Source organism: Dendrobates tinctorius, unplaced genomic scaffold, assembly GCF_039654945.1.
Source record: "Dendrobates tinctorius isolate UK_male_01 unplaced genomic scaffold, ASM3965494v1 ptg000079l, whole genome shotgun sequence".
Lineage (NCBI taxonomy): Eukaryota > Metazoa > Chordata > Amphibia > Anura > Dendrobatidae > Dendrobates > Dendrobates tinctorius.
In genome coordinates, this window is record NW_027361747.1 from 1,733,414 (window position 1) to 1,760,000 (window position 26,587).

Consider the following 26,587-nt stretch of genomic DNA (forward strand, 5'->3'; position numbering starts at 1 on the left):
AGTCTTTTAACGCATGACCCCGGACCGGTCTCCTATTCGGGTCCCGGACCAGGCTCAGGCTGCTTAGCGGGCACGACCTGACCAATGCCGTCACGCCCGGCCTAGAATGGCCGGTGGCACTGCGAAAGGCCCGAAAACGTGCCTGAACCGGGTGACGAAAAAACGATTTAACCTTCTGTTGAGGGAGAAACCCGCTCTTTCCTCCTGTGGAGTCGGAGATAAATTGATCCAAAAATAGGCGGCCGCACTGATAAGGCAGGGAAGTCAAGGACTTCTTGGAAGTAGAATCGGCCAGCCATGTCCTCAACCACAGGGCTCTTCAGATAGAGATTGCATTAGCAGCAAGTGCTGAACAATTGGCTGCATCCAAAGACGCATTCAATACATAATCTCCGGCTATCGTCATCTGACATGTGACCTCCGAGATCTCTGCAGGTAGATCCTGCTCCTGCGCGACCTTGTTTAATGTTTCTGACTATGATATCATAGCCTTGGCTACCCAAGTTGCTGCGAACGAGGGAGCGAGTGCAGACCCTGACGCCTCATATACTGAACGAGCTAGGCTCTCAATAAGGCAGTCCGTGGGATCTTTAAATCGAGGAAACCCTAGGGACAGATAACAGGGTCTTAGTGGCCAGGCTTGAAACCGGAGGATCCACTATCGGGGATTCCATCCATTGTTTAAGGAGGTCCGGAGCAAATGGATAACGCGTTTCGAGTGCCCTTTAACCCGAGAAAAATGCAATTTTGGACATTCTCTGTGCCGCTGCACTATGTCCTCAAACTCAGGGTGAGAGGAAAAAATTCTGTGCAGCTGCTTCACCCGTTTACATGCCACTTTATGCCTCGTAGCCGCTGCGGTATCATCCTCAATCCCCAGGGTCTGATTGATTGCTTCTATGAGGCTGTCCACTGTTTCACGTGACCCTGGAGTGTCCAGGTCCATGGGCTCGTCTGAGTCGCAATCTGAGGTCTGCTCGCTATCAACCACTGGTGACGGGGAGTGAGAAGCAGATCTTACGGATGCCGAAGGCACCAGATGGACTGGGCGACACCGTGTGGATTTGTTTCCCCCGGGTCTGCCTGGAGTGAGGGTGGCCCCTGCAGGCCGGAGGCTCCTGTGAGGTGGAGGTTCCCTCTAAAGGCAGCGACACTGTCCCTGCCCCTATCTGGGGCTTGAAGGGATTCTATTGCTCTCGTAAGCGACGCCATGTACTGTGACAGTGATCGGGCCCACTCCGGGGGATTTGACACATTGGTCGCGGTCGCAGGGGAGGGCTCCTGGGCGCGTTTGGATTCGCAGGCTTTGCATAAATGCTTGCTCTGCGCCCGCGGAAACGCAGCCCGACAAGAGATGCATGCCGCGTAAAAGAACGTGTGCGTCTTTGCTTTTGTTCGGACATGCTGTATCTGTCCGCTGCTGGGGATATGGGGAAGAGGTAGCCCCTCGTTTTTCTCTATAGCGTGGCCTCTCTGGCAAGTGCGGGGCGGGCTGCCGGAAGTGACACGCGGCCCCAAGGGCGGAACTTCCGGCCGCGGCCTAGCTCCGGCTGAAGCCGCGGCCTCAATTTTTGCCCTACCCAACCGGGGGGGGGGGGGGGCGCGGTACCAAAAGTGGCGCTACTGACCGGCGCAGCGTTCCTGTCCTGACGGATCCAGCCCTTCTCTTGCATGGCTAGTGGACACCGCGAGGCGTGCTGCGGCTGTGGGCTCCAGCCCGAAATCTTCGCAGGAGCCCTCCCCGACCCTCTCCTCACCGATGATCCTCTTCAGCCTGAGCGCAGGTATGTGAGGGGGGTCTTTGATAAAAAATAGGACGGTGCAGGCACCCTAGCTCCATCTAACCCCTTCAGGGGGTTAGGAGAGGGACAGTCCGCCACCTTGCAGCACCGCCGTCTACCGTTGGTGGAGCAGTGGGGGCCGCACAAACTAGTCTTGTGCCTCTGTGCAAGCCCATGGTTTTAATACCTAGGGGTGGATAGAGCTAATCTGGCACAATGTCCCACGTCGCGGGAAAGGATACGTGGAGGGATACTCGCACGTGCTCGCCCGTTGATGGTTTGGGGAAATCGGATCCTTTCAATAGGATGCGTTGCCCCTGTCTCATCTTCATAAAATAACAAACAAAAATAGAAGTCTGGGGAAAAGTCCCAGATATGTCCCTCGGTGCGGGAAAGGATACGCAGAGACGATACTCAACGCGTGCTCGCCCGTTGATGGTTTGGGGAGATCGGACCCTTTCAATAGGATCCGTCGCCCCTGTCTCATCTTCATAGTAAACTAGAAAAAAATAGTCTGGAGAGATCCAGACTGTGTGTGCCTCCATAGGACACTAAGCAAAAAACTGATTTCCGCCTGCAATAGGGGCGAGGGTGTATACTGCAGAGGAGGAGCTAACCTCTTTTTTTCACTTAGTGTCAGCCTCCTAGCGGCAGAAGCATACACCCCACAGTATCTGTGTCCCCCAATGAGACGAAGGAGAAAATATATATTTATCACAAAGATCAAATCATTTTCTGTTGACACATTCCCTTTGAAGAGGTGGCCAAGCCTAGTTGGTCCAATTTCCCTATGCTAGGAGAACTATGCAGGAATTCTGTTGAACCAATTTCTTAACTCCCATTTTTTAACCAAGGGTAATAAAATGGTTGAGGAAGACCCAATTATGACCTTTTCCCTCCTTTGTACTGTATCCCAAGCAGTACTAAGATGCCCGAAGTTGCTTAGAGTCATCTGTAATTTATGATCAGTTTTGAGATGATGACTGTGATGCTAGCCACTTCTCACTGCCAAGCCTTGAGTCAGAGTGGTCAAGGAGTCCAAGGTCAGAAGCCAGGAAGGTATGTCAAACAGAAGGAAGAGACAAAAGCACAGTCAGGTAACATTCCGAGGTCAGAGTACCGGGAGGATAACGGATCAGAGCTGAAGGGGTTAAACAGGCGGATGGTCAGAACAAAGTCCAAGGTCAGGCAACAGATCAAGCATAAAGAACACAAGGAACAGGAGAAAAAACCTCACAAGATGAATGTATGTCTGACAGTGGTCTGGGAGACACAGCTCAGTTAAGTAGCAGGACGACTACCTGGAATAATGAACACATGGAAACAGCAGACGTCTCAAAGTCTCAGATTGGATGGTCGAGCTGTCAATCAACACAAAGTACTGACAGCATCTGCACACCCCTATACCTGATTGGACGGCTGAGCTGTAACTGCATCCCAGATACCCTGAGGGGTGGAACCGTGACAATGACACTGATGTTCTTAACCAATATGTGTAAGGACCGGCCACCGGCAAGTAATATAAAAGAAGCCTGTATAGTGCCAGGTCTGGTTAGTAGTACCCAGTCCAGTGACCAGCAAAGTTGTCTGTCTATTTTATGGTGGACGGAAAAGACCATATCCCACTTGTGCGACCTATTTGCAAAGGCAATTGCTCCCAAAAAAGAAGACATATAATTCTGCGAGCATAAGCAGAAAGTAGATAGATGACAGGTATTGGGTTTTCCTTGTCAGTGTTCGTGCATATGTAAAGATCTGCGCCCTTGAACTGTATCCCTGAAGATTCATGTACCAATTTCTTTAAATTTTAAAAAAAGGAGAATATAGTGTTATTTTTAAAGGTTAGAACTGCAGATCACATGGGAAGTCTCGTCAACTCAGCCAAATACATGAAAGTGAGCAAAATGTTCCATTTCAGAATGGCAGGTGTTAGCACTTTCTGCGCTGATGAAATGTACGACATAGTGCAGACTCCTGATTAAATTAGGCTTTACAATAACACCAGGGCCGCTGTGGAACGTGGAAATGAGTAAAGGCGTAAGCTCAGGACATGACAGAGTTCACACTCAGGCATAAATAAACCCAGGTGATAAAGAGAACGCTGTGCCCGGGTTCTGGGTAATTCTAGACTTTTATGGAGTAATAATTGTAGTAAGGAGCTAATTTATGCAACTGCTTTATGGCCTTGAAGGTCCGTGCAATCCTGAAATATGACAAGCATTTCTCATTATTATTATTCTTAATAAAGACTACAAGCAAGTAAGGTAATAATAATCTCATATCCAGATTAAAAAAATAGGATCCTGCCAGGTCCAGATAAATACTAAATATCTCCTCTTGGCACGTTGTTACGAACCAAGAGGTTTACCGACCAGATGTGATCCTTGGAGTCCATGTTCAGGTGATTCTCTGAGACAAAGAAATGTGCGCACTGCAGTCAAATGTAATCGTGGAAAGACATTTTACCTTTTGCAATGCAATCTGAAATCCTAAAGTGCCTGATAACTGAAGCTATAACTTTCCTTCATATTATGTGCATGAGATTTCGGGACCTTTTGTCTCACCCCTAGAGTTGGCATAATTAGGTTTTTCTACCATGAGCAATCCATTATACTCACTAGTATATTCTTACTTCATAGATTATTTTTCATAGTTTACAAATTTTGGGGCACGAACTTTTACATTTTTTTTTTTTTTTACATTACACCCACAAGTTTGTTTATTTGGATTTTACGTGATATAGAAAGGTCAGTCTCTGCTGAAAAAAGCATCCTCAAAAAATGATGCTACAATCACCATGTTTGATGATGGGGATGGTGTTTTCCGTGTTATGTGCAGTGTTCATTTTGCATTTAGACCAAAAACTTCCATTTTAGTCTCATCGGACCAGAGCACCTTATTCCACATGCTAGCTCTGTCCCCTACATGGCTTTTTGCAAGCTGCAAACAGGACTTCTTATAGCTTTCAGTTTTTCAATACAAAAAGTGAAAAACTTGAAATAGATCACTCCGTTTGTAATGACTATATATTTCACTTTTTGTATTGAAGAACTGAAATAAAATAACTTTCTGATGATATTCTAATTTTGTGAAAAGCACTTGTGTATACATACATGCAAACATATTCACACATACATTGTATATGTTTCACGCATACAAGAGATATTTCATAAAGTCTACTGCTATTTGTAGGAAAGGACAAGTATGAGAGTGCACTCAAAAGAAAAAAGAATCGACTTCTGAAGGGCGAGGCACTTACAGCATCGGGTTCCAATGTTCGGTGAATGTACAGAACTCTTCTGAGTCACTACACCAGCCGATGTAGTTGGAGAAGGTTGCCTTTGGCTTCAGTGTTTTTCAATGAGTCACTCAATCTTTTGGCTCTGATGACTGATCAACGCGTGGCTATGAAGTTTTATATACTTTGAGTAAAAAAAAATTGGAAACAGTTGTTATGCTGCAAACATCCTACAAGTAGGCTGACCCGAGTAAGACAGAAGTTTATTTAGCTTTGAACGAGGTGAAATGTCAATTAATGATCAATATCACCCCTGCACATATTTCGACAGCCCGAACTGATGAAAATGTGACGAAAATTTGTCAAGCTATTCTGGGAAATCGCCATTGGATCATTGCTGAACTTGTGGCGTAGACTTGGCTTTCGTGGAGATCCTGCCTGCAAATTTGAATGGAGGATGAAACAAGTTGAAACAAAATTCCCGCCTGGCAAGAACGGCGATTTTTTTTTTCCCTAGTAGGAAACAAAACTGTTTGTGTGAATCGGCCATTACAAAATAGGCAAAAGTTTGAATGAACAACTAGTTAAAAAAAAACAAACAAAAAAAACCTAGAGCCAAACGCGACCATTTTCAACCACGTCCGCTGGTATACGGACTCAGAAGGGTTCTGCGAACAGTCACCTAGTGGTGGAAACCAGTACTACGAGTGTCCCACCCCTTATATTCCAGAATACAGAAATCATTTAATGAGTCCCAAAGAGGACTGGTGTACTGCCTTATAATTAGGTATATCAACACAGATACAAGTCTAAGAAAACTATTGCACCTAGGCCTTCCTAATGAAAAGATACGACTTTACAGCTCCCTAAACCCTCCTATTAAACCACAAAAATATGACTGAATATATAAAAATCACCTCATTTTAAGCCTGACGTCTCAGAGACACACAACAGAGCATGCAATGAATTAGGTAGTGTTTCAGAGCCTCGGAGGTGTAAATCTGGGAATGACATCGCCGCCGCCTCTTGCTGCTTTAGTCATTAACTGTTACACTACTGTTGTTCTAAGACATGATGTTAAAGGCAAAACTGCCTGCGCTTCCGCTCCCCATCCAGGTGAGCACGCTTTTACTGTGCGGACTAGAAAAGCAAACCTCAAACAGGTGTGAACACGAGCCGAGCTAAAAGCACAAAGTGACAGGTGCACAAGGAGCAGAGGAAAAAAAATACGTCATCCAGGAGGATACGGCCCCCGGAATAGGGAACAGGCACACAAACTATCCTGGAGCCAAAAACTAAGCAGCGAATGAACGCGGCAGTGCTAATTCAGGGCATAAATATTTTATATTAGGGATATCCACAGGACTAAGCTGGGAAGCACGGAGGAGAACATCTGACTGAGGAATGGTTTATTTATTCTGCACATTAAATTATTTAGGACACCGGCAGTTTTGTGGGTCAGAGTCCTGATGTGCGGATTCCTTATTAATGATGGCGCAGCAGCAGGAATAGGCAGATGGAAAGTGTTGGTTTCCGCACTACATTGTAACTTGGGTCACAAAGTTGTGGCCGCACATTCTGGATTATAAATAGGCAAGTAATAGTGATGAGCGTACGTGCCGGGATAAGGTGTAATCCGAGCGTGCTCGGGTGCTGATCGAGTGTTGTCGGCGTGCTTGGATAACATGTTCGAGTCCTCGTGGCTGCATGTCTCACGGCTGTTGGACAACATCAACACATGCAAGGATCATCTAACTAACAGCCGCCTAACATGCAGCCGTGGGGACTGTAACATTGTCCAAGCACGCCGACGACACGCGGTCAGCACACGAGCGCACTCGGATTACACCTTATCCCAGCACGTTCGCTCATCACTAGTAACCAACTGTTTTAATATAAATCAGACTAATCTGGAAAGAAACCTGCAGTTTGCTTTAACCCCTTAACGACCAGGGGTATTTTTGGTTTTGCATTTTCATCATTTTTCCCTCCCCTTCTTTCCAGAGCCATAACTTTTTTATTTTTCCGTCTATATGGAAAATGTCAGGGCTTATTTTTTGCGGGACGAGTTGTACTTTTAAATTACACCATTGGTTTTACCATGTCGTGTACTCGAAAACAGGGAAAAAATTCCAGGTGCGGTGAAATTGCCAAAAAAGTGCAATCCCACACTTGTTTTCTGTTTGGCTTTTTTGCTAGGTTCACTAGATGCTAAATCTGACCTGCTATTATGATTCTCCAGGTCCTTATGAGTTCATAGACACCAAACATGTCTATGTCCTCTTATCTAAGTGGTGAAAAAAATTCCAAAGTTTGCTAAAAAAAAAATAAAAAAATTGCGCAATTTTCCAAGACCCGTAGCGTCTCCATTTTTCATGATCTGGGGTCGGGTGCGGGCTTATTTTTTGCGTCCCGGGCTGACGCTTTTAATGATACCATTTTTGTGCAGATACGTTCTTTTGATCATCCGTTATTGCATTTTAATGCAATGTCTTGGCGACCAAAAAAACGTAATTCTGGCGTTTTGAATTTTTTTCTTGCTATGCCGTTTAGCGATCGGGTTACTGCTTTTTTTTTATTGATAGATCAGGCGATTCTGAACGCGGCGATACCTAATATGTGTATGTGGGATTTTTTTTACTGTTTTATTTTGATTGAGGCGAAAGGGGGGTGATTTGAACTTTTAGGTTTCTTAATTTTTTTTTTTATTTTTAAACTTTTTTTTTTTTTTTTTTACTTTTGGCATGCTTCAATAGCCTCCATAGGAGGCTAGAAGCATGCACAACCCGATCGGCTCTGCTACATATGGACGATGAGCAGATCGCCCATATGTAGCAGATTTACTGCTGTGCTTTCAGCGCCGACCACCGGCGGCCCGAAATGCTATTTAAATGCCCGCTGTCAGCTTTGACAGCGGGATTTAACTAGTTAATAGGTGCGGGCGGACGGAGATTCCGCTCGCGCCTATTACGGGCACGTCAGCTGTTCTTAACAGCTGACATGTCCCGGCTTTGATGCGGGCTGTGTCCGTCATTGGACATTAAGGGGTTAAAAGAATGGTGAGGTTGGCTTATCTAATATTATATTCAATGTATAAGTTATAAATAGTGATGGGCGAGTAGCATTGTTGCTTGGGTTTTCCTGAGCATGCTCGGGTGATCTCCGAGTATTTTGGCGTGCTCGGAGATTTAGTTTGTTGCTGCACCTGCATGACTTGCGGCTGCTAGATAGGCTGAATACATGTGGGAATTTCCTAACAAACAGGCAACCCCCCACATGTATTCAGGCTGGCTAGCAGTCACAAATCATACAGCTAAGAGACGAGCACGCCAAAATACTCGGAGGACACCCAAGCATGCTCAGGAAAACCCGAGCAACGAGTATACTTGCTCATCACTAGTTATAAAGAAAAAAATGAATATTTGCTATTTACATTTTGATGAAAAACAAAAAAAGATTTAGTGACTAGTTATTACATTTACTTCCGTAGTATGGCGCCTCCTGGTGTTCAAAGTGTATGGTAATGGGCCCTTCCTTCTAATGAACTGAGGGCTGGTGGACACACATGCTCAGTCACTCCCCCCATGGTCAGCTTTCTGCAGTGAAGCTGATAGAAATCGTTTTATGCCTGTTTGCTATTTCTTCAGCATGTCACTACACAAGTCAAAAAACACTTGGTAGGACTGAGTTTTTTCAACAGCATGTAAATGGGAAACAAAGTTTGTTTTTCAGAATTATGCAATATTTACAATAACTAATAGAGGACAACATGTTAATATTAATTTATCGTACTATTAGAAGCAGACCAGAAAATTTACCCCCCCCCATAAATACACTCTCCACCTGTCTATAACAAGCTATACTTTTTTTTTGCTTCTCTTTATACTTTTATACTCTCAATCCCATGATGCATCAGCACATCATAACATGGGCAGCTGGAGAATGGAAAATCTGTTTGCTGGGGAACACTTTGGATTCTTCTTCTGTGCATGGTCCTTATTTGCTCATTTAGAACAAGTTAACAGTCATAATTTTCATTATAATCATATGAGAGGAGATGTATAATCATCATCAGTAACTATGATAGGAGATTCTTTCCACCTTATAAAGAACTTCTGTGGTACATTCTATGCAGATTCATCAGTGGAAAAGGTCTGGTAACTTTGATGATGACCTTCGTTATGAAGCATAAAGTAATTTGATCTCATCACCCAAATGAGGAGAATCCATGAATTTTGAGCTTGAACGGGGCAAATAAATAACACTAATATATCAACTCATATTTAATGGCATCCACAGTACTTCTTTGATTAGACCACCAGGTACGATGTCACATAACATCTTGCCAGGGCAGCTAATCAACAGAAGAGCAGTGAATGCAGTCATGGAGGAGGCAGTTCTCAGAGCCCTCATCCAGTGGTACACATATAAGAGTTGCAGAATCAATGAATTAAAAAAAACCTGAATAAGTACTTCCATTCAACTTCGTACAATGTCAAGGAATTGACATTTTAAATATTAAAAGGAAATCACCCTCTCTTCTGAACATGTAAAAAAAATCCCATTGACTTTGAGGGTTTAGCGAGATTTCCATTTGGATTTTACTATAGTGCTGCAGACTCAGCAATCTGGTCATTAAAAGTAGCAGAACCAAATGTAAAGAGAACCTAAATCAATTCAACGATACTAACTTTATTCATAGAGGCGTGAATACTATATCATGCCTGGTAAATAATGTAATAGTAAGAGCAAACCACATGTGGGGATTCCCTAACAAACAGGCAACCCCCACATGTATTTAGGCTGTCCAGCAGCCACAGATCATGCAGCTACAGCGACAGAAACTAAATCTCCAAGCACGCCAAAATACTCGGGAGGACACCCGAGCAACGAGTATACTCGCTCATCACTAATGATAGCTATATGATCACCGGGGGTCCGGGTGTTGAGTACTTTCCCACCCGGGTGAAAAAAACAGAGTTTACTGAGAACGTGTCACCTCCGCTATTACTGGTCTATAGCATGCTTCATTCACAGTTCTTAGGATTGAGGGTCTCCCAGTGGTCAGACCTGAAGCCATCATACATTTATACCTTATTCTGATATATGTCGATTACACGACAACCCATTTATCTTTCATTTTTCTTATTGAGGGCTAACATTTTGTTTCTGTCCACAATGGTTGTCAGAGAACCAGTAAATGCTATAGTGCAGGACTGGAATACCCTCGAACACAATCATTTACCTTTTCGATCAGTTCATAGCACTCTTCCAGCTTCAGAGCCCTGTTCTGTAGGGAGGTGGAGGCTCGGAGATACACACTGAGCCATTCTTCATAGACACTGTCAGGAATAGCGGCTACAGCGAAACAAAGTGTCCTCAAACCTGAACACAAGGCATAAAGAAGCATAATGTCAGCCCAGAGATAATATACGAAGGTTCTTCAAGGTGGCACGTACAAACATACTGTGGGATTCATGCTTCAAGAAATCGTCTATCATCTACCAGACAAAAAAGAAAACCGGATACTCGTGCTCCTAAAGAATTCCTTCTTGGTGAAGGTCAGTACGTGTACACGTTCAGTGTATACAATGGATATAAAAAGTCTACACACCCCTTCTAAAATGCCAGGCAAAAAAAAAAATCATACTAAGAATAATTATTTCATAACTTTTCCACCTTTAATATTACCTATAATCTGAACAAATCCATTGCGAAACAAACTTGAATCAATTTGAGGTTGAAAGTACATAAAAACGACAAAACTAAAATTAAAGTGTGAACAACGTCTTGTAATTGGGGATGTGGCTGTATTCAGAATTAGCCAATCACATTTATACTCACGGTAAATAGTCAGTGCACAGCTTCCATCATTCATAGTGATTCTGATTAACTCCAGAGAAAGTTTAGCTGTTCTTAGTTGCATTTTAACAAAAGTCATTTTCCGTAAACAGCTTACAACACAGCAAAGGGATCTCAATGTTAAAAGATATCAGTCAGGAGAATGGTGGAAAAAATCTTCCAAGGCATTAGATTACTTGCTAGAGATGGGGTGCACATTACGAAGACTGGAAAACAAGTATTTGGAAGTCGCCTTGCTACACTTGTAAGGAGAGCTTTAAACTAGAACAACGTGGGAAGGGAAGCAAAAGACCAGAAAAAGCCATACACCTGACAAATGCTATTGAGAACTCTGCTATTAGAAGTGGAAAGGAAGAACAAAGACAAAAGAACCTAAATAATAAAAATATTGGAGAAAGAGAAAACAATCACAAACTAAAATGTTTCTATACTAATGCACAAAGCTTGGGCAACAAACAAGGAGAATTGGAACTACTAACGCAGGAAAAGAAATATGATGTCATTGGAATCACTGAAACTTGGTGGGACGATACACATGATTGGAATACAAGACTAGAAGGATACAACTTATTTGCAAGAAACAGACTTGATAAACGAGGAGGAGGTGTCGCATTGTAAGTTAGAAACGCGTATATCTGCACAGAGATTGAAGCTTCAGAGACAGGGAGTTCTGTGGAAACTGTTTGGGGACAGAACAATGAAAAGGACACCATCGTAGGCATTTACTACAGGCCGCCTGTGCAAGCTGAAGATGTGGATGAACTCTTTATGCATCAAATGGCCAAGTTCTCCAAAAAATATGACATAGTTGTCATGGGAGATTTCAACTATCCAGACATTTGTTGGGAACCTCTCTCAGGCAAAACTAACAGGTCAAGGAAATTCTTATCCTCTCTTGCTGACAACTTTATCTTCCAAATGGTAGGGGAGAAAACAAGGGGAACTGCTACCTTGGATCTAATCCTTATAAACAGGGAGGAAATGGTTGAGGAGGTAAAAATGGCTGGGACCCTAGGAGGTAGCGACCATGCTATTTTAGAATTTTGGATAAATAGAGGAGGAAGACCTGTGAAGACTCAGACGTCAAGGTTAGATTTCAGAAAGGCAGATTTTAAGGGATTCAGAAAGAGAATTGGAGGGATCCAATGGCTGGATATCCTTAAAGACAAAAATGTCCAGGAAGGATGGGAAATCTTGAAAAATGAAATTCTCAAAGCACAATTGTTAACAATTCTGAAAAGAGGGAAGAATAGGAAGCATTTAAGGAAGCCAGGATGGATGAACACAGAACTTAAGCACATGCTAAAAAGGAAGAAAGAAATGTTTATAAAATGGAAAGAGGGAGGCATATCTAAAGAAGAATATAATGCTGTCTGCAGAACCTGCAGGGCACAAATCAGATTATCTAAAGCTGACAATGAATTGAGGCTTGCAAGAGATGTCAAAAGCAATAATAAAGGATTTTGGGGATATGTCAAAAGTAAAAGAAAAGTCAAAGATGCTATAGGATTTTTACAGGATGAAAATGATGAAATGGTAAGACAGGATGTTGAGAAGGAAAAAACTTTTAAATTCCTATTTTGCATCTGTTTTCTCTCAGAAAGGAAATGTAACACCAACTGTTCTTCACTGTCCTATTAAGGGAATAGAAGAATCCAGGATATCTATAAACAGAAAGATAGTGAGGAAACACTTAGCTAACCTAAATGAATTCAAATCTCCAGGTCCAGATGAATTACACCCCAGAGTACTGAAAGAGATAGAAGAAATTTTTGAACCCCTCTCCATAATCTTTGAAAATTCTTGGAGAACAGGAGAAGTCCCAGAAGACTGGAGAAGAGCAAATGTTGTTCCTATCTTCAAAAAGGGGAAGAAGGTGGACCCAGGCAACTATAGGCCGGTGAGTCTGACTTCTATACCAGGAAAGATCTTTGAACAAATTATTAAAGAACATGTATGTCAGTACCTGGATAAGAATGAAGTGATTAAACAGAGTCAGCATGGGTTTGCAACTAATAAGTCATGTCAGACTAACTTAATTTCCTTCTATGATGGAATCACTAATTGGGTGGATCAAGGAAATGCTGTAGATATAGTATATCTTGACTTCAGCAAAGCATTTGACAAAGTATCTCATACAATCCTTATTGAAAAAATGACTAAGTATGGAATGGACAAGGCAACTGTTAGGTGGATTCATAACTGGCTTAGTGATCGGACCCAAAGAGTGGTCGTAGATGGCTGCACAACCAGCTGGAAGAATGTCTCAAGTGGGGTACCACAGGGCTCTGTCCTGGACCCTGTATTGTTCAACATCTTTATCAACGATTTAGATGAAGGAATTGAGGGTAAACTGATTAAATTTGCTGATGACACAAAGCTAGGAGGGATAGCTAATACTAGAGAAGCGAGAGAGAGGATTCAAAAAGATTTAAATAAACTGGAGAAGTGGGCAGCAACTAACAGAATGGTTTTTAACAGGGAAAAATGCAAAGTACTACATCTGGGCAATAAAAATGCATATACAGAATGGGAGGAATAGGGCTAAGCAACAGCACATGTGAAAACATGGATTTTTGTGAGTACTCACCGTAAAATCCTTTTCTCCGAGACGCTCATTGGGGGACACAGAGACTGTGGGTGTGTGCTTCTGCCGTCTGGAGGCCGACACTAAGTGTACAAAAAAAGAGTTAGCTCCTCCTCCGCCGCATACACCCTCGCCCCTAGGCCGGGCGTAACTCAGTTTAGTGCATAAGCAGTAGGAGAACGCGCCTTAAACTCAGGCAAGAAAGTATATGCCTGAAAAAGGGGGCCACCCTAAACCTTGTACAAGGATTTGTAAAACTCAAAATAAGTAAATGCCAACTGGCTGATAGGGTGGGTGCTGTGTCCCCCAATGAGCGTCTCGGAGAAAAGGATTTTACGGTGAGTACTCACAAAAATCCATGTTTCTCCTTCGTCTCATTGGGGGACACAGAGACTGTGGGACGTCCTAAAGCAGTCCTCTGGGCGGGATCTTAGCTCACCCAATCCATGCTAATTTGCGCCCCTGATTAGAGGTGCGCAACTGCTGCCTGGAGAATCTTTCTTCCCAGGCTTGCATCCGAGGATGCCTGGGTATGTACGTTATAATGTTTGCCACATACCTCCTAAGGGCTCTTACCAGATCCAGGGTGTGCAAAGCCTTCTCTACCCTGTGCACCGGTGCCGGGCAAAACGAGGGTAAGACGATGTCTTCGTTGATATGAAATGCAGACACAACCTTCGGCAAGAAGGGGGGGGCTGGCCTTAAAACTACCTTATCCTTATAAAAGGTTAGGAACGGTGGTTTACAAGATAAGGCCGCCAATTCCGAAACCCGCCTAATAGACGTTATGGCTACTAGAAAAACGACCTTTCTGGACAGGTAAGGCAAGGGGACTTCTTGCAATGGTTCGAAAGGGGCCTCCTGAAGGGCTCTGAGCACCAAGTTCAGGTCCCATGATTCCGTCGGCGCCTTATAGGGGGGTACTAAATGTGCGACCCCCTGCATAAACGTCCTAACCTGCCAGACGGAAGCGACTTTTCGTTGGAAAAGTACCGACAGGGCCGAGATTTGCGTTCTGAGGGAACTCGGGGCCAACCCTGCGTCCAGCCCTGCCTGTAGAAAAGCCAGTACGTTGGGGATCGAAAAAACCAGGGGAGCCACTTCACGATCCCTACACCAACGGAAAAAAACTTCCCAAGTTCGATGATACACCCTCGCCGAGGAAGGCTTTCGGGCACTCACCATCGTGGCCGCCACATTGTGTCTGAATCCTGCCTGTGTTAACAGCCAAGATTCAATGGCCACGCCGTCAAACGCAGGGCCCCTAAGTTCGGATGGCAGATCGGCCCTTGGGACAGTAAGTCCGGCCGATCTGGAAGACGCCAGGGTACGTCCACCACTAGTTGGACCAGATCTGCGTACCAGGCCCGCCGGGGCCAGTCTGGGGCCAGCAGAATTGCTGGAACCTTTTCTCTCCTTATTTTCCTGATAACTCTTGGAAGCAGCGGCAGCGGGGGGAACAAGTACGGGAGACGAAACTGGCTCCACGGGAGCACCAGCGCGTCTGCTGCGATTGCCTGCGGATCGAGGGATCGAGCGACAAACCTTAGTACTTTGGCATTCTCTCTGGATGCCATAAGGTCCACGTCTGGTGTCCCCCACCGTTGGCAGATCTGCTGAAAGATCTCGGGGTGCAGGGACCATTCCCCTGCCGCGACCCCCTGTCGGCTGAGGAAATCTGCCGCCCAGTTTTCGACTCCTGGAATGTGCACCGCTGAAATTACCACGCGGTTCTTCTCCGCCCAGCGTAGTACCAGTCCGACCTCGCGCATGGCTGCCTGGCTGCGCGTGCCCCCTTGATGGTTGACATATGCTACCGCTGTAGCATTGTCCGTCTGGATGCGCACCGGCCGGTGTCTCAGGAAACACTGGAAATGTTGTAGGGCCAATCGTATTGCCCGTATCTCCAGAATGTTGATCGGGAGAACTATCTCCTGAACGGACCACCGCCCCTGGGCTATGTGACTCTGGAAAACTGCTCCCCAACCTTGCAGGCTTGCATCGGTCGTCACCACCAACCATTGTTCCGGGGGAAAGGGTTTCCCCTGGACCAGAGACGAGTCGCGAGTCCACCACCGGAGTGAACCCCGTACCAGCGGAGACAACTTGCACCGATGACTGAGAGACAGCAGCCTCCGGTCCCATGCTGTCAAGAGCGCATGCTGAAGCGGACGGAGATGGAACTGGGCAAACGGGATTGCTTCTATCGCCGCCACCATTCTGCCCAACACACTCATGCCATACCGGATGGATCTGGAGCCCGGCTGTAAAAGGTTCCGTATCCCTTGCTTGATTTTTTGCGCCTTGTCCTGAGGGAGGATCACCAGCCCCCGGGAGGTGTCGAAAATCATGCCTAGGAACACGATTTTTTGGGCTGGAACCAAGGACGACTTGCTCCAATTGATCAGCCAGCCCAGACGGGCCAGGGTATCCAGAGTAATACCGACATTGTCCTGGCACTCCTGAAACGACGGCCCCTTTACCAAAAGGTCGTCCAGGTAAGGTAACACCGTTATGCCCCGTGCATGCAGGATGGCCATGACCACCGCCATTATTTTTGTAAAGACTCTGGGGGCAGTGGCCAGACCGAAGGGCAGAGCCACGAATTGGAAGTGACGTCCTCCGATCGCGAATCGCAGGAACCTCTGGTGTGGGGGGAATATCGGAATATGCAGATATGCATCCTGCACATCGATTGAGGCCAGGAATTCCCCTGGATCCATGGCTGCAATGACCGAGCGGAGAGATTCCATCCGGAATCGCCTGACCCTGATGAATCTGTTTAGGATCTTTAGATCCAGAACCGGCCTCACAGTCCCGTCTTTCTTGGGGACCGAAAAAAGATTGGAGTAAAACCCCTGCGACTCTTCGCCCTGCGGCACTGGGGCGATGACCCCCTTGTGCTGTAGCGACGTTACAGCCTGTAACAAACTCTCCGCCTGCGAATCTGTTTTGGAAAGTCGCGAACGGAAGAATCGCTGTGGTGGCCGTCCGACAAACTCTATCTTGTACCCGGACGATACAAGTTCTGCCACCCAAGTGTCGCGTGTCACTGCGACCCAAACGTGGCTGAACCTTAGTAGGCGTCCGCCCACTCTGTCGTCCGTAGGTACGAAGTGCCTCGAGTCATTTAGCTGGAGGTTTTTGGGGCTTGGCCCCCTTCGCTCTGGGTAAATGGCCTCGGCCTCTACCCAGCGGATTGGCCCTGTAAGAGACTTGTTTCTCCCTACTCTGGCCATCGTTTGCGGAGGAGTATGCCCTGGCCGAAGTCCCCCCCCAGGGGCTACGAAAGGGTCGAAAACGCCTTTGCGTTTGCCTGAATGCCGGGCAACTTCTCTGCTGCGGAAGGAAACTACTTTTCCCCCCTGTGGCTTCTGAGATAAGCCTATCCAGCTTCTCACCGAATAGTCGACTGCCCTGAAACGGCAATGAGGTTAAGGATTTTTTAGAGATAGAATCCGCTTTCCACAGCCTCAGCCATAATGCACGCCTAATGGCAATCGCATTCGCCGCCGCCACCGCCGAACACTCGGCCGCGTCCAGTGAGGCGCTGACAAGATAATCACTTGCTCCTGACATCTGATTTGCCACTTCTAAGACCTCCGCGGGCAGATCCCTGTCCTGGAGGGCCTTATACAAAGCGTCCCCCCACGAAACCATGGCCTTAGCCACCCAAGTCGCCGCAAAGGAGGGGGCCAGAGCCGACCCTGCTGCCTCATATACCGAGCGGGCAAGCCCGTCCATGAGGCGATCAGTTGGGTCCTTTATAGAGGAAACACTGGGTATTGACAATAGCGATCTTGATGCTAAACGTGATACCGGAGGGTCCACTACTGGCGACTCTACCCAAGCCTTATGGAGCTCAGGAGGAAACGGATACTTTGCCTGCAGCGCTTTTTGCATTGCAAAACGCTTATCCGGATGATCTCTATGTTTCTGGACTAGCTCCTCAAACTCCGGATGCGTGGCAAATCTTCTATGTGGTCGCCTGGATTTCTTAAAAGAGACCTTGTGACCTGAGACTGTGGGCACATCGTCCTCGATCTCTAATGTCTGGTTGACTGCCTCAATAAGACTGTCCACCGAATCCTGGAACCCCAGGCTTTCTAGATTCCAGGCCTCTTCCTCCTCTCCTTCATCCTGATCGCTCCCAGCGCTCAGTGACGGGGAACGGGATGCCCTACTACCCGCCGCCGAAGCCCCGGAGGGTCCGGCCGACGGGGAACGAACTCTCTTAATATGAGCCTGCCTGGTACTGGAGCGACCTCTAATGGTTGGAGGGTCCTGAGACGAGGACGAGCTCTCTTCCGCCGGCAGACCCCCCTCCCTGTTCCCGCCCGGGCCCTGAAGGGATTCAATTGCCCTTGTAAGGGACAGCATAGACTGCGATAAGGACACCGCCCATTCGGGGGGTCCTGACCCCTGGGTTCAGAAACAGTGGGGGGCTCCTGGGCGCGCTCCGACTGACAGGCTTCACAAAATTTACCCGCCTGTGCCTTTGGCAGCCTGACCCCACAGGACACGCAAACCGCGTAAAGGAAAGAATGAGCTTTCCCTTTGGCAGACATACTTGCACAGGCTGAAGGCAGAGTAGAAGGAGGAGGAGGGTAACCTCTTCCCTGACAAGCAGCGCGGTTCTCCAAACGGAGTTCACTCACCCACCGGCTCCTGTCTGCAGTACCCCTGCGTGGATGCGAGGTGTTAGGGCGGAAGTCTCTCCGGGATCTGTGCGCCCGCCGTTTCTCTGACCTCCTGCTCTATATCGCGCGTCTCCGCATTCGCGCCGCCACTGCCGCGTCAGCGGGCGGGATTTCCGGCTACCACCGGAAGTCGGCGCGCGGCCTCGCGCGATCTCGCGGCCTCCTGCTGCAGCGGCGTGCGGAGCCCGGGTGCAACGCCCTGGCTACCGCTACTCACCAACTTGCGGTGCGCTCCAGGAGCGGCTCCCCCATATATTAAAAGGTGAGCAGGACCATCCGCCGTGCAGGCGAGGGGGGGGGGGCTCTGTCGGTTAACTCGCGGCCTCTTCCCCCTGTACCGGCCCCCGCTCCTGGGCGCGCTCTCACCTGCGCCTCCGATTCAGCCCCCTGGACTCACAACCAAGGGGTGGACGGGACCTCCATACACTGCTGTTGTAGGAGAGGAACAACGTGGAGGCTGACCACTGGTTCTGCTCACACGTGCTCGCCTGATGAAGTTGTGGGGAAACCGAGTCCTCTAATCAGGACGCGTTGCCCCTCTTTCGTTAAAAAATAGATGTCTGGAAAAAAGTCCCAGATGTGTCCCTCGGTGCGGGAGAGGACACGTGGAGGGTTACTCACACGTGGTCGCCCGTTGGTGATTTGGGGAGATCGGATCCTCTCTATAGGATCCGTCGCCCCTATCTTATCTTCATAGAAAAGAAAAAAAAAAAAAAAAAAATCTAGTCTGGAACTCCAGACTGCGTGTGCCTCCATCAGACACTAAGCAAAAACTGAGTTACGCCCGGCCTAGGGGCGAGGGTGTATGCGGCGGAGGAGGAGCTAACTCTTTTTTTGTACACTTAGTGTCGGCCTCCAGACGGCAGAAGCACACACCCACAGTCTCTGTGTCCCCCAATGAGACGAAGGAGAAAAGACTTGGGTATACTAATAGATCACAGACTGAATATGAGTCAACAGTGTGATGCAGCAGCAAAAAAGGCAAATGCAATTCTAGGATGTATTAACAGAAGCAGAGAGTCTAGATCACGTGAAGTCATTATTGCCCTCTACTCCTCATTGGTCAGACCTCATCTGGAATATTGTGTGCAGTTTTGGGCACCACATTTTAAAAAGACATCAACAAACTGGAGCAAGTTCAGAAAAGAGCGACCAGAATGGTGACTGGTCTGCAAACCCTGTCTTATGAGGAAAGGTTGCAGGATTTGGGAATGTTTAGTTTGCAAAAGAGAAGACTGAGAGGAGACTTAATAGCTGTCTACAAATATCTAAAGGGCTGTCACATTGTAGAAGGATCATCTTTATTCTCATTTGCACAAGGAAAGACTAGAAGCAATGGGATGAAACTGAATGGGAGGAGACACAGATTAGATATTAGAAAAAACTTTTTGACAGTTAGAGTGATCAATGAGTGGAACAGGCTGCCACGAGAAGTGGTGAGTTCTCCTTCAATGGAAGTCTTCAAACAGAGGCTGGACAGACATCTGACTGGGATGATTTAGCGAATCCTGCTTTGAGCAGGGGGTTGGACCAGATGGCCCAGGAGGTCCCTTCCAACTCTACGATTCTATGATATACCGTGGAAAACTGAAGATGGTCATCAAGAAGTGGTTAAACAGTTTTGTGGCCATTATCTTATCTCGCATAAAACAAGCTACCAGACAGTTATGTCAGCAGAGAAATAAAAAAGTTATAACTCTCAGCATTCAGCCATGCGAAAACAATTTTTTTTTCTAAAAATTAGTTTTTATTGTGTAAACGTGTCAAAACATTAAAAAACTATATAAATTTGGTATCGTTGTAATCGTACCGACCTGAAGAATAACGTTGCCTTATCAATTTTACCATGCGGCGAATGGCATAAAAAATACTCAAAAAACAAATCCTACATTGCTGGTTTTTGTTCATTCTGCCTCCAAAAAATCGGAATAGAAACGATCAAAAAATGCCATGTGCCCGAAAATGGTACCAATAAAAACGTCAACTCTTGCCGCAATAAACTGTCAGCAGAAAAATTATAGCTCTCAAAATTATGGGGATGCAAAATTTTGCGTTTTCGTGCGGTCGCCGCACACGACAAATCGCCGCATGCGGACGCATCCGCATACAACGCATGTCCCTGCGTACCCAATGATAAAGATAGGTACGCAGGGAAACGCTGGACGCATGCGGCAGTAGGCAGAGCGTGGGCGGAGATTCACGGAGGAAGAAAGGAGGAAGAAAGGACGAAGTAAGCTGCCATCCGCAGCCCTCCTGAACGCAAGTATGAAACCAGCCTAACTCTGCCGCCTAATTATGGTGAATGGATTCCGGGGGTTTCATCTGAATCATGTCATTCAGCAATTTAGTTGGAAACCCTAAGTGCTCCATGTAGAGCCCACAATAAATGTGATCCAAAATGTTATGTAAAATGTTGTCTTTAAAAGCTTCAACTCAATCCACAAAAAACAGTTCCGGCATCTGTTAATAGAATATAGGGGGCTTCCACGTTACTGATAGTATAAAGGCTCTAGAAAAGCAGTATGGCTCTTCGTCGCCCAAAAAATTTCAATGAATTCTGCCTCCCAAATCTAAATACACCCTCCCTTCTGAGCCTCACAGTGCGCCTAAACCACATTCCGTGTCCACATGTTTGGAATTTCTGTAGTGATGAGAGTTCGCCTAATTTACAGGTGCTCGTCTCCAGAAGAATGAGCTGGGCACAATGTATGGGCACTACAATGGAAGATTTGCAATTTTCACTCCACAATATCCACTGCTACTTTCTTGTGGAAAACACCCATGGAGTCAAAATCGTCACTACACCTGTAGATAAATTCCCACAAAGGGGTGTAATTTCCAAAATTGGGTCACTTGAGGGAGGATTCTGGCACTTAGGGTCTCTGTATATGGAGTCCACAAACTATTCTGCAATAATTTTTTCTCCAAGAGTCAAACAGCGCTCTGTCCATCCAAAGTCTCACCGTGTGGCTAAGCAATACTGTACAGCCACATATAGGATATTGTCACGTTCAACAAAAATTGTCAGACACATTTTGGTGCCATTTTTACGCATTTCACAGTTTGAAAACGTAAAATCTGAGGCTAAAACAATTTTTTTTGTGGTAAAAATGGAATTATTTTTTCTTCACCACCCAATGGTATAAAATTCTGTGAGACACCATGCCACCATTGAGAGGTGTAGTTTGTACATGGGGTCACTTAGGGTGGGTTCTGCTTTTCTGTTACCCCAGGTGCTCTCCCAGTGGGTCATAGTAACCGCAAACCATAACCGCAAAACCTGCACTATACTATGGCGCCCCTTCACTTCCACACTGTGCCTCGAAAGTAATTTTATACTACTTATGGGGTATTGGCCAACTTAACAGAAATTGCTAAATAAATTGCACTATTTAGGTAAATTCCTTGAGGGGTGTAGTTTCCAAAATGGTGTCACTTGTTGGGGGTTTCACTGATTAAGCACATCAGGGGCTCTCCAAATGCAACATGGCGTCTGCTCTCTATTCCAGCCAATTATGCATTCTAAAAGTCAAATGGCGCTCCTTCACTTCCAAGCCCTGCTTTGCGCCAAAACAGTAGTTTTTCACTACATATGGGTTATAGGTGTACTCTGGAGAAATTGCACAACAAATTTTATGGTGTAATTTCTCCTGTTAACCTTGTGACAATGCAAAATTTGGGGTTAAAGTAAAAATTTTTCATTATTTCCTTTCACATTGCTTTTAGTTCCTGTGAAGCACGTGAATATTTAAACTTCTTGAATGTGGTTTTGAGCAGTTTGATTTGAGGGGTGCAGTTTTTAGAATGGTGTCACTTCTGGTTATTTTCTGTCATTTAGGCCCCTAAAGTCACTTCTAATGTGATGTGGTCCCTAAAAAAAATGGTTTTGTAAATCTTGTTGGAAAAATTAGAAATTGCTGGTCAACTTTTAACCCTTCTAATTTCCTAACAAAAAAAAAATTGTTTCAAAAATTGTGCTCAGGTAAAGTAGGCATGTGGGAAATGTTATTAACTATTTTGTGTGGCATAACGCTCTGGATTAAGGGCGTAAGAATAAAAATTTGAAAATTACTAAATCTTCGACAAATTTCTGATATTTTCAGAAATAAAAGCAAGTAATATCAAACAAATTTTACCACTATCATTAAGTACAATATGTCACGAAAAAAACATTTTCAGAATTACTGGGACACATTGAAGCGGTCCAGAGTTATTACCACATAAAGTGACATGGGTCAGAATTGTAAAACTTGGCTTCGTTTCAAAGGTGAAAACTGGCTCTGGCACGATGGAGTTAAATTTACAAGAACAGTAACATTACCTAGAACTGGACCTCCCTCAAAAATTGATGAAAAGACAAGATGAAAATTTACCACGAAGGTTGCCAAGAGGTGTACGGCAACATTAAAAGAGCTACAGGAATTTCTGTCAAGTACTGGTTGTGACAGCAACCTCCCGTATTATAAAGAACAACATTCAAGGCTGACTAGGATTTGCAAAAACCTACATGAAAACTGCCAAATGTGTTATGGTCGGATGAGACAAAAGTTTAACTTTTTATTCAAAATTCCAAAAGGTAAGTTTGGTTCAAATCCAACACTGCGCAGCACAAAAAAAGAACATGGCTGGAACTGAGGCTTTAGTCAAGCTGGAGAGAATTCCAAGCAGTTCCAGGTATCAGTCAATTTCACATCAAAACCTTCAGGCTTCTGCAAGAGGAATTTCACCTTTCAACATGACAATGACCCTAAGCATACCTCCAAATCAACAAAATGACTCCGCCTGAAGATGGTCAATGTCTTCAAATGGCCCAGCCAGAGCCCAGACCTGAGTCCAACTGAAAATCTGTAGTTGATCTGAAGAGGGCGCTGTACACAGGAATCGCTCTCATCATTAGAGATGAGCGAATTTGTTCGTATTCGGTTCCGAATACGATCGGAATTGAATTTTGTTTTCGCAATATTCGTCGAACGTCACTAGAGTCAATGGGAGTAGAAATTACCAAATATGTCCGGAACGGATCATAAGACTTACATTGGGCACGAAGAGCGTTCGAATATGGCTCGAATATGTCAAAATCAGATCCGGGGCCAATATTCGAATAAATTTGCTCATCTCTAGTCACGATTTGACAGATTTGGATGAAGAGTGGGCAAAGATTGATAATTCCACATGAGCCATATAATAATAATCTTTATAGACTTTCCCCAAAAGACTGAATGCTGTCAGAAATTCAACGGGTACTTCAACAAAGTATTAGTTTAAGGGTGTGCATATTTATCCAATCACAATATTTTGTTTTTTTTTTCTTTTTTCATCTGAAAAGATTACAATTTATTTTTCAATTGAATTGGACATATTCGAAAGGACATTAAAGGTGGAATAAGTTCTGAAATGATTCTTCTAGGTATGATATATGTATTTTTTTTTTACTTTTGCATTTTTAACAGGGGTGCGTAGACTTTTTGTATACCCTGCATGTCCAGATTGTGTCCTGTAGTACACAGTTAAAATATGCTGCTAAGGTGGTAAAAGGACATGGCAGACACTTTTCAGATTAGGATATGTGGAAGAATCCCAAGAAGGTTGCTCTGCAGCACTTATGACCTGTGCATTAGTTTGAGTAAGATCGCTATACATTACACTGCATCCAGTTTTCAATAGAAGCACCTGTGTGTAAAGCCATTACTAATTGAATATCGCCATAAAATCAGTGAATGTTCGTTTACACTCCAAGTTGTTCTAGTGACAACCAGGGGGCACGCCGGTGTGAAACGGCCCATCAAGAATTCACCAAGTAGGTGGATTTACTCCACAGAGAAATTGTAATTCTTCATCTTACCTTCTGTAGCAAACTGTTCCAGATGTTTTAATGTAATTTCTTTGTACTTGGATGTCTCAGCCAGGCGGTCATAAATGACTGTGTCCTATCATAGAAGAGATAAGGGCATAAAATATAACTTCAGTTACATGTAGTGAGACAGAAAGTGGGAGCATCCAAGAAGATGGAAATTTATTCACACAGGCAACTTAAGTTTTAAATAATCAATGACATCAGATGTGCACATACGGGACTACGGCAGAAGAATGATGACATCAGTGTAGTTAATAAGGGGAAATTAGTAATTTGCACGTTTTATTTTTTTCTATTAATCTGTGTGTGCCGGTGAATTAAAAGTAACCTTACAACTTGCCCAGGTCTCCCAAGCCTCCAGCATGCATTTATTGCTACGTTAATACCCTTCCTAACGAGCCCAATTTATTGACCAACTGATTGCTCCATACTGCAAAAATCAATGTTAGAACTGTACGGCCGACATGTTAATTAGCGGGTGACCAGTATTAGGAGCATGGGTTTCCCCAGAACAGTCATCCCACTAATCAGGTTATCACGTCCCTGTGGGCATCAGTAACATGATTAGCAAGAGCAACGTCACTGAACCTCTGCCTGCCTGACAATACACAGAAAGCCAGTAATAATATTATGCCAAGCCAGTGTCCTAATCACACTCTTTCGATAGCCCACATGGCGTCCATGTGCAGTAGCCCACCTATGGCACCCACACACACTCGCCAACCAATGACACACTGACACACACTCCTCTCTGTCCCAAACACAATTGCGCAACTCTGGCACCCATGCACTCGCCTACATCTGGCACTCACTTTTGGCACCCACACACACTCGCCAACCTCTGCTGTCCACACGCATGCACCCGTCCATCTATGACACACACTCACCTCTGTCACACAAACACAATTGCCCACCTCCGGCGCACACACAATTTTAGTACACTCACCTCATACCAGCGTCATGCTCCTCTTCTCCACTGCTAGTCATGTAATCATAGACTGTCTTGTGGCCCAAAGGTCCTGGCAGGATTTTCAGCTATACATACAGTTGAGGTCATGTTTTGAGATTGACGCAAATTTTGGTTTTCGCAATGTTTGCTGCTTCAGTGTTATTAGATCTTTTAGGAAGATGTTTCTGTAATTACTGAAGTATGATTATCAGCATTTCAAAGGTTTTCAAACTTTTGAAAAACGCACCAAGTTTATGGAAAGACTCAATATTTACAGTGTTGACCCTTATTTTTCAAGATTTTGCCAATCACTGGCAGCTGGACATCCTCTTCTGGGCCAAATCCTGACTGATGACCGCCCATTTTTTTCTAATCAGTGCTGAGAGATTATCCCAATTTTTGTGTTTTTGTTTGTCCACAGGCTCTCAATTTTGCCTAAGAACACAGCCATGAACAAAGAATTGCATGTAAACATCATCTAATAGTAACTTCTCCCAATGACTCAGGAGCAATGTGGTGAACAATACATTTTCAGCATAATGGAGACCATGTAACAAGCAGGGCTGTGGAGTCGGTAAGCCAAACCTGCAACTCCGACTCCTCAATTTCTCTTACACCGACTCCGACTCCGACTCCACGACTCCGACTCCCACACATATTGCTTATATTTAAGTGAAAAATTTATTGTAGTACAATGTGAACCTCAGACATTTAATCATTTTTATGATCCCATAATCAAGATATTTAGATAGAACAGAATATATATTGGTGTACTACCCGGTTTTCATTCTTTTTGGTACAGATACGATATGGATAGACAGATATGGATAAATGGATAGATAGAGCAGATTTCTAATCTGCTTTTGCTATTGAAAACATTATCTATGAGCTCAAAAACCTTTCAGGTGATGCGGTTTTTAAAAAGATGATCTGCTTTTGCAGCGGAAAAACGTATCCTCAAAAAACACAGGAAAAATGCTGTGTGTGAATGTAGCCTTAGATCAGGAATAGAACAGTCATTTATAGGACATTTCATAACTTTCCCAAATTCCTATGAAAAAATATTCAGCACATCCTGCATTGAATTACTGTACCCAATTTATTATATATTTTAGGAGTCGGAGTCGGTCCATTTTATACCGACTCCAACTCCCACTCCACCAAAATGAGCACCGACTCCGACTCCACGACTCCGACTCCACAGCCCTGGTAACAAGGCAATAATGATAACCAAGTAGCTTGATGAACAAAACATTGAAATTTTGGGTCCCTGGCCAGAAAACTCCACAGAGTGGTCACTCCTCAAAAGTGGGTGCGCAAAGACACAGAAATTGTAATAAAAAAGAAGTACTGATGAGAAAAGAATGGTTTGTCATCGGTCAGGACCTGGCCCTGAAGCCGATATCCAGCTGCCTGGGAGAACAGTCTTGAACAAGGAATCTCCTTTGAAGATAATAAGTTTTTACATAAACTTAATGCACTTGTCAATAAAAGTTTATGAAATTTGGATAATTGTACTTCGGAAACCATAGAAACATCTGTCTTAAAGATATAAAAACACTGAAGCAGCAAATTTTGTGATGTGTCAGTCTCAAAACTTTTGGCCATAATTGTAG

The 26,587-nt window shown here is 44.9% G+C and overlaps 1 protein-coding gene across 6 annotated transcripts in view; it reads right to left on the minus strand.

Moving 5' to 3' along the window:
- Positions 1–26,587, minus strand: part of ATP8A1 (ATPase phospholipid transporting 8A1) — a 311,188-nt gene that overhangs the window by 114,606 nt on the left and 169,995 nt on the right. For all 6 annotated transcript variants that reach the window (XM_073583432.1, XM_073583434.1, XM_073583430.1 and 3 more), the window contains 2 exons: positions 24,011–24,095; positions 10,265–10,404 (listed from right to left, as the gene is read on the minus strand). In XM_073583432.1, the coding sequence (XP_073439533.1) occupies positions 10,265–10,404; positions 24,011–24,095 (225 nt within the window). The remainder of the gene's footprint in view (positions 1–10,264; positions 10,405–24,010; positions 24,096–26,587) is intronic.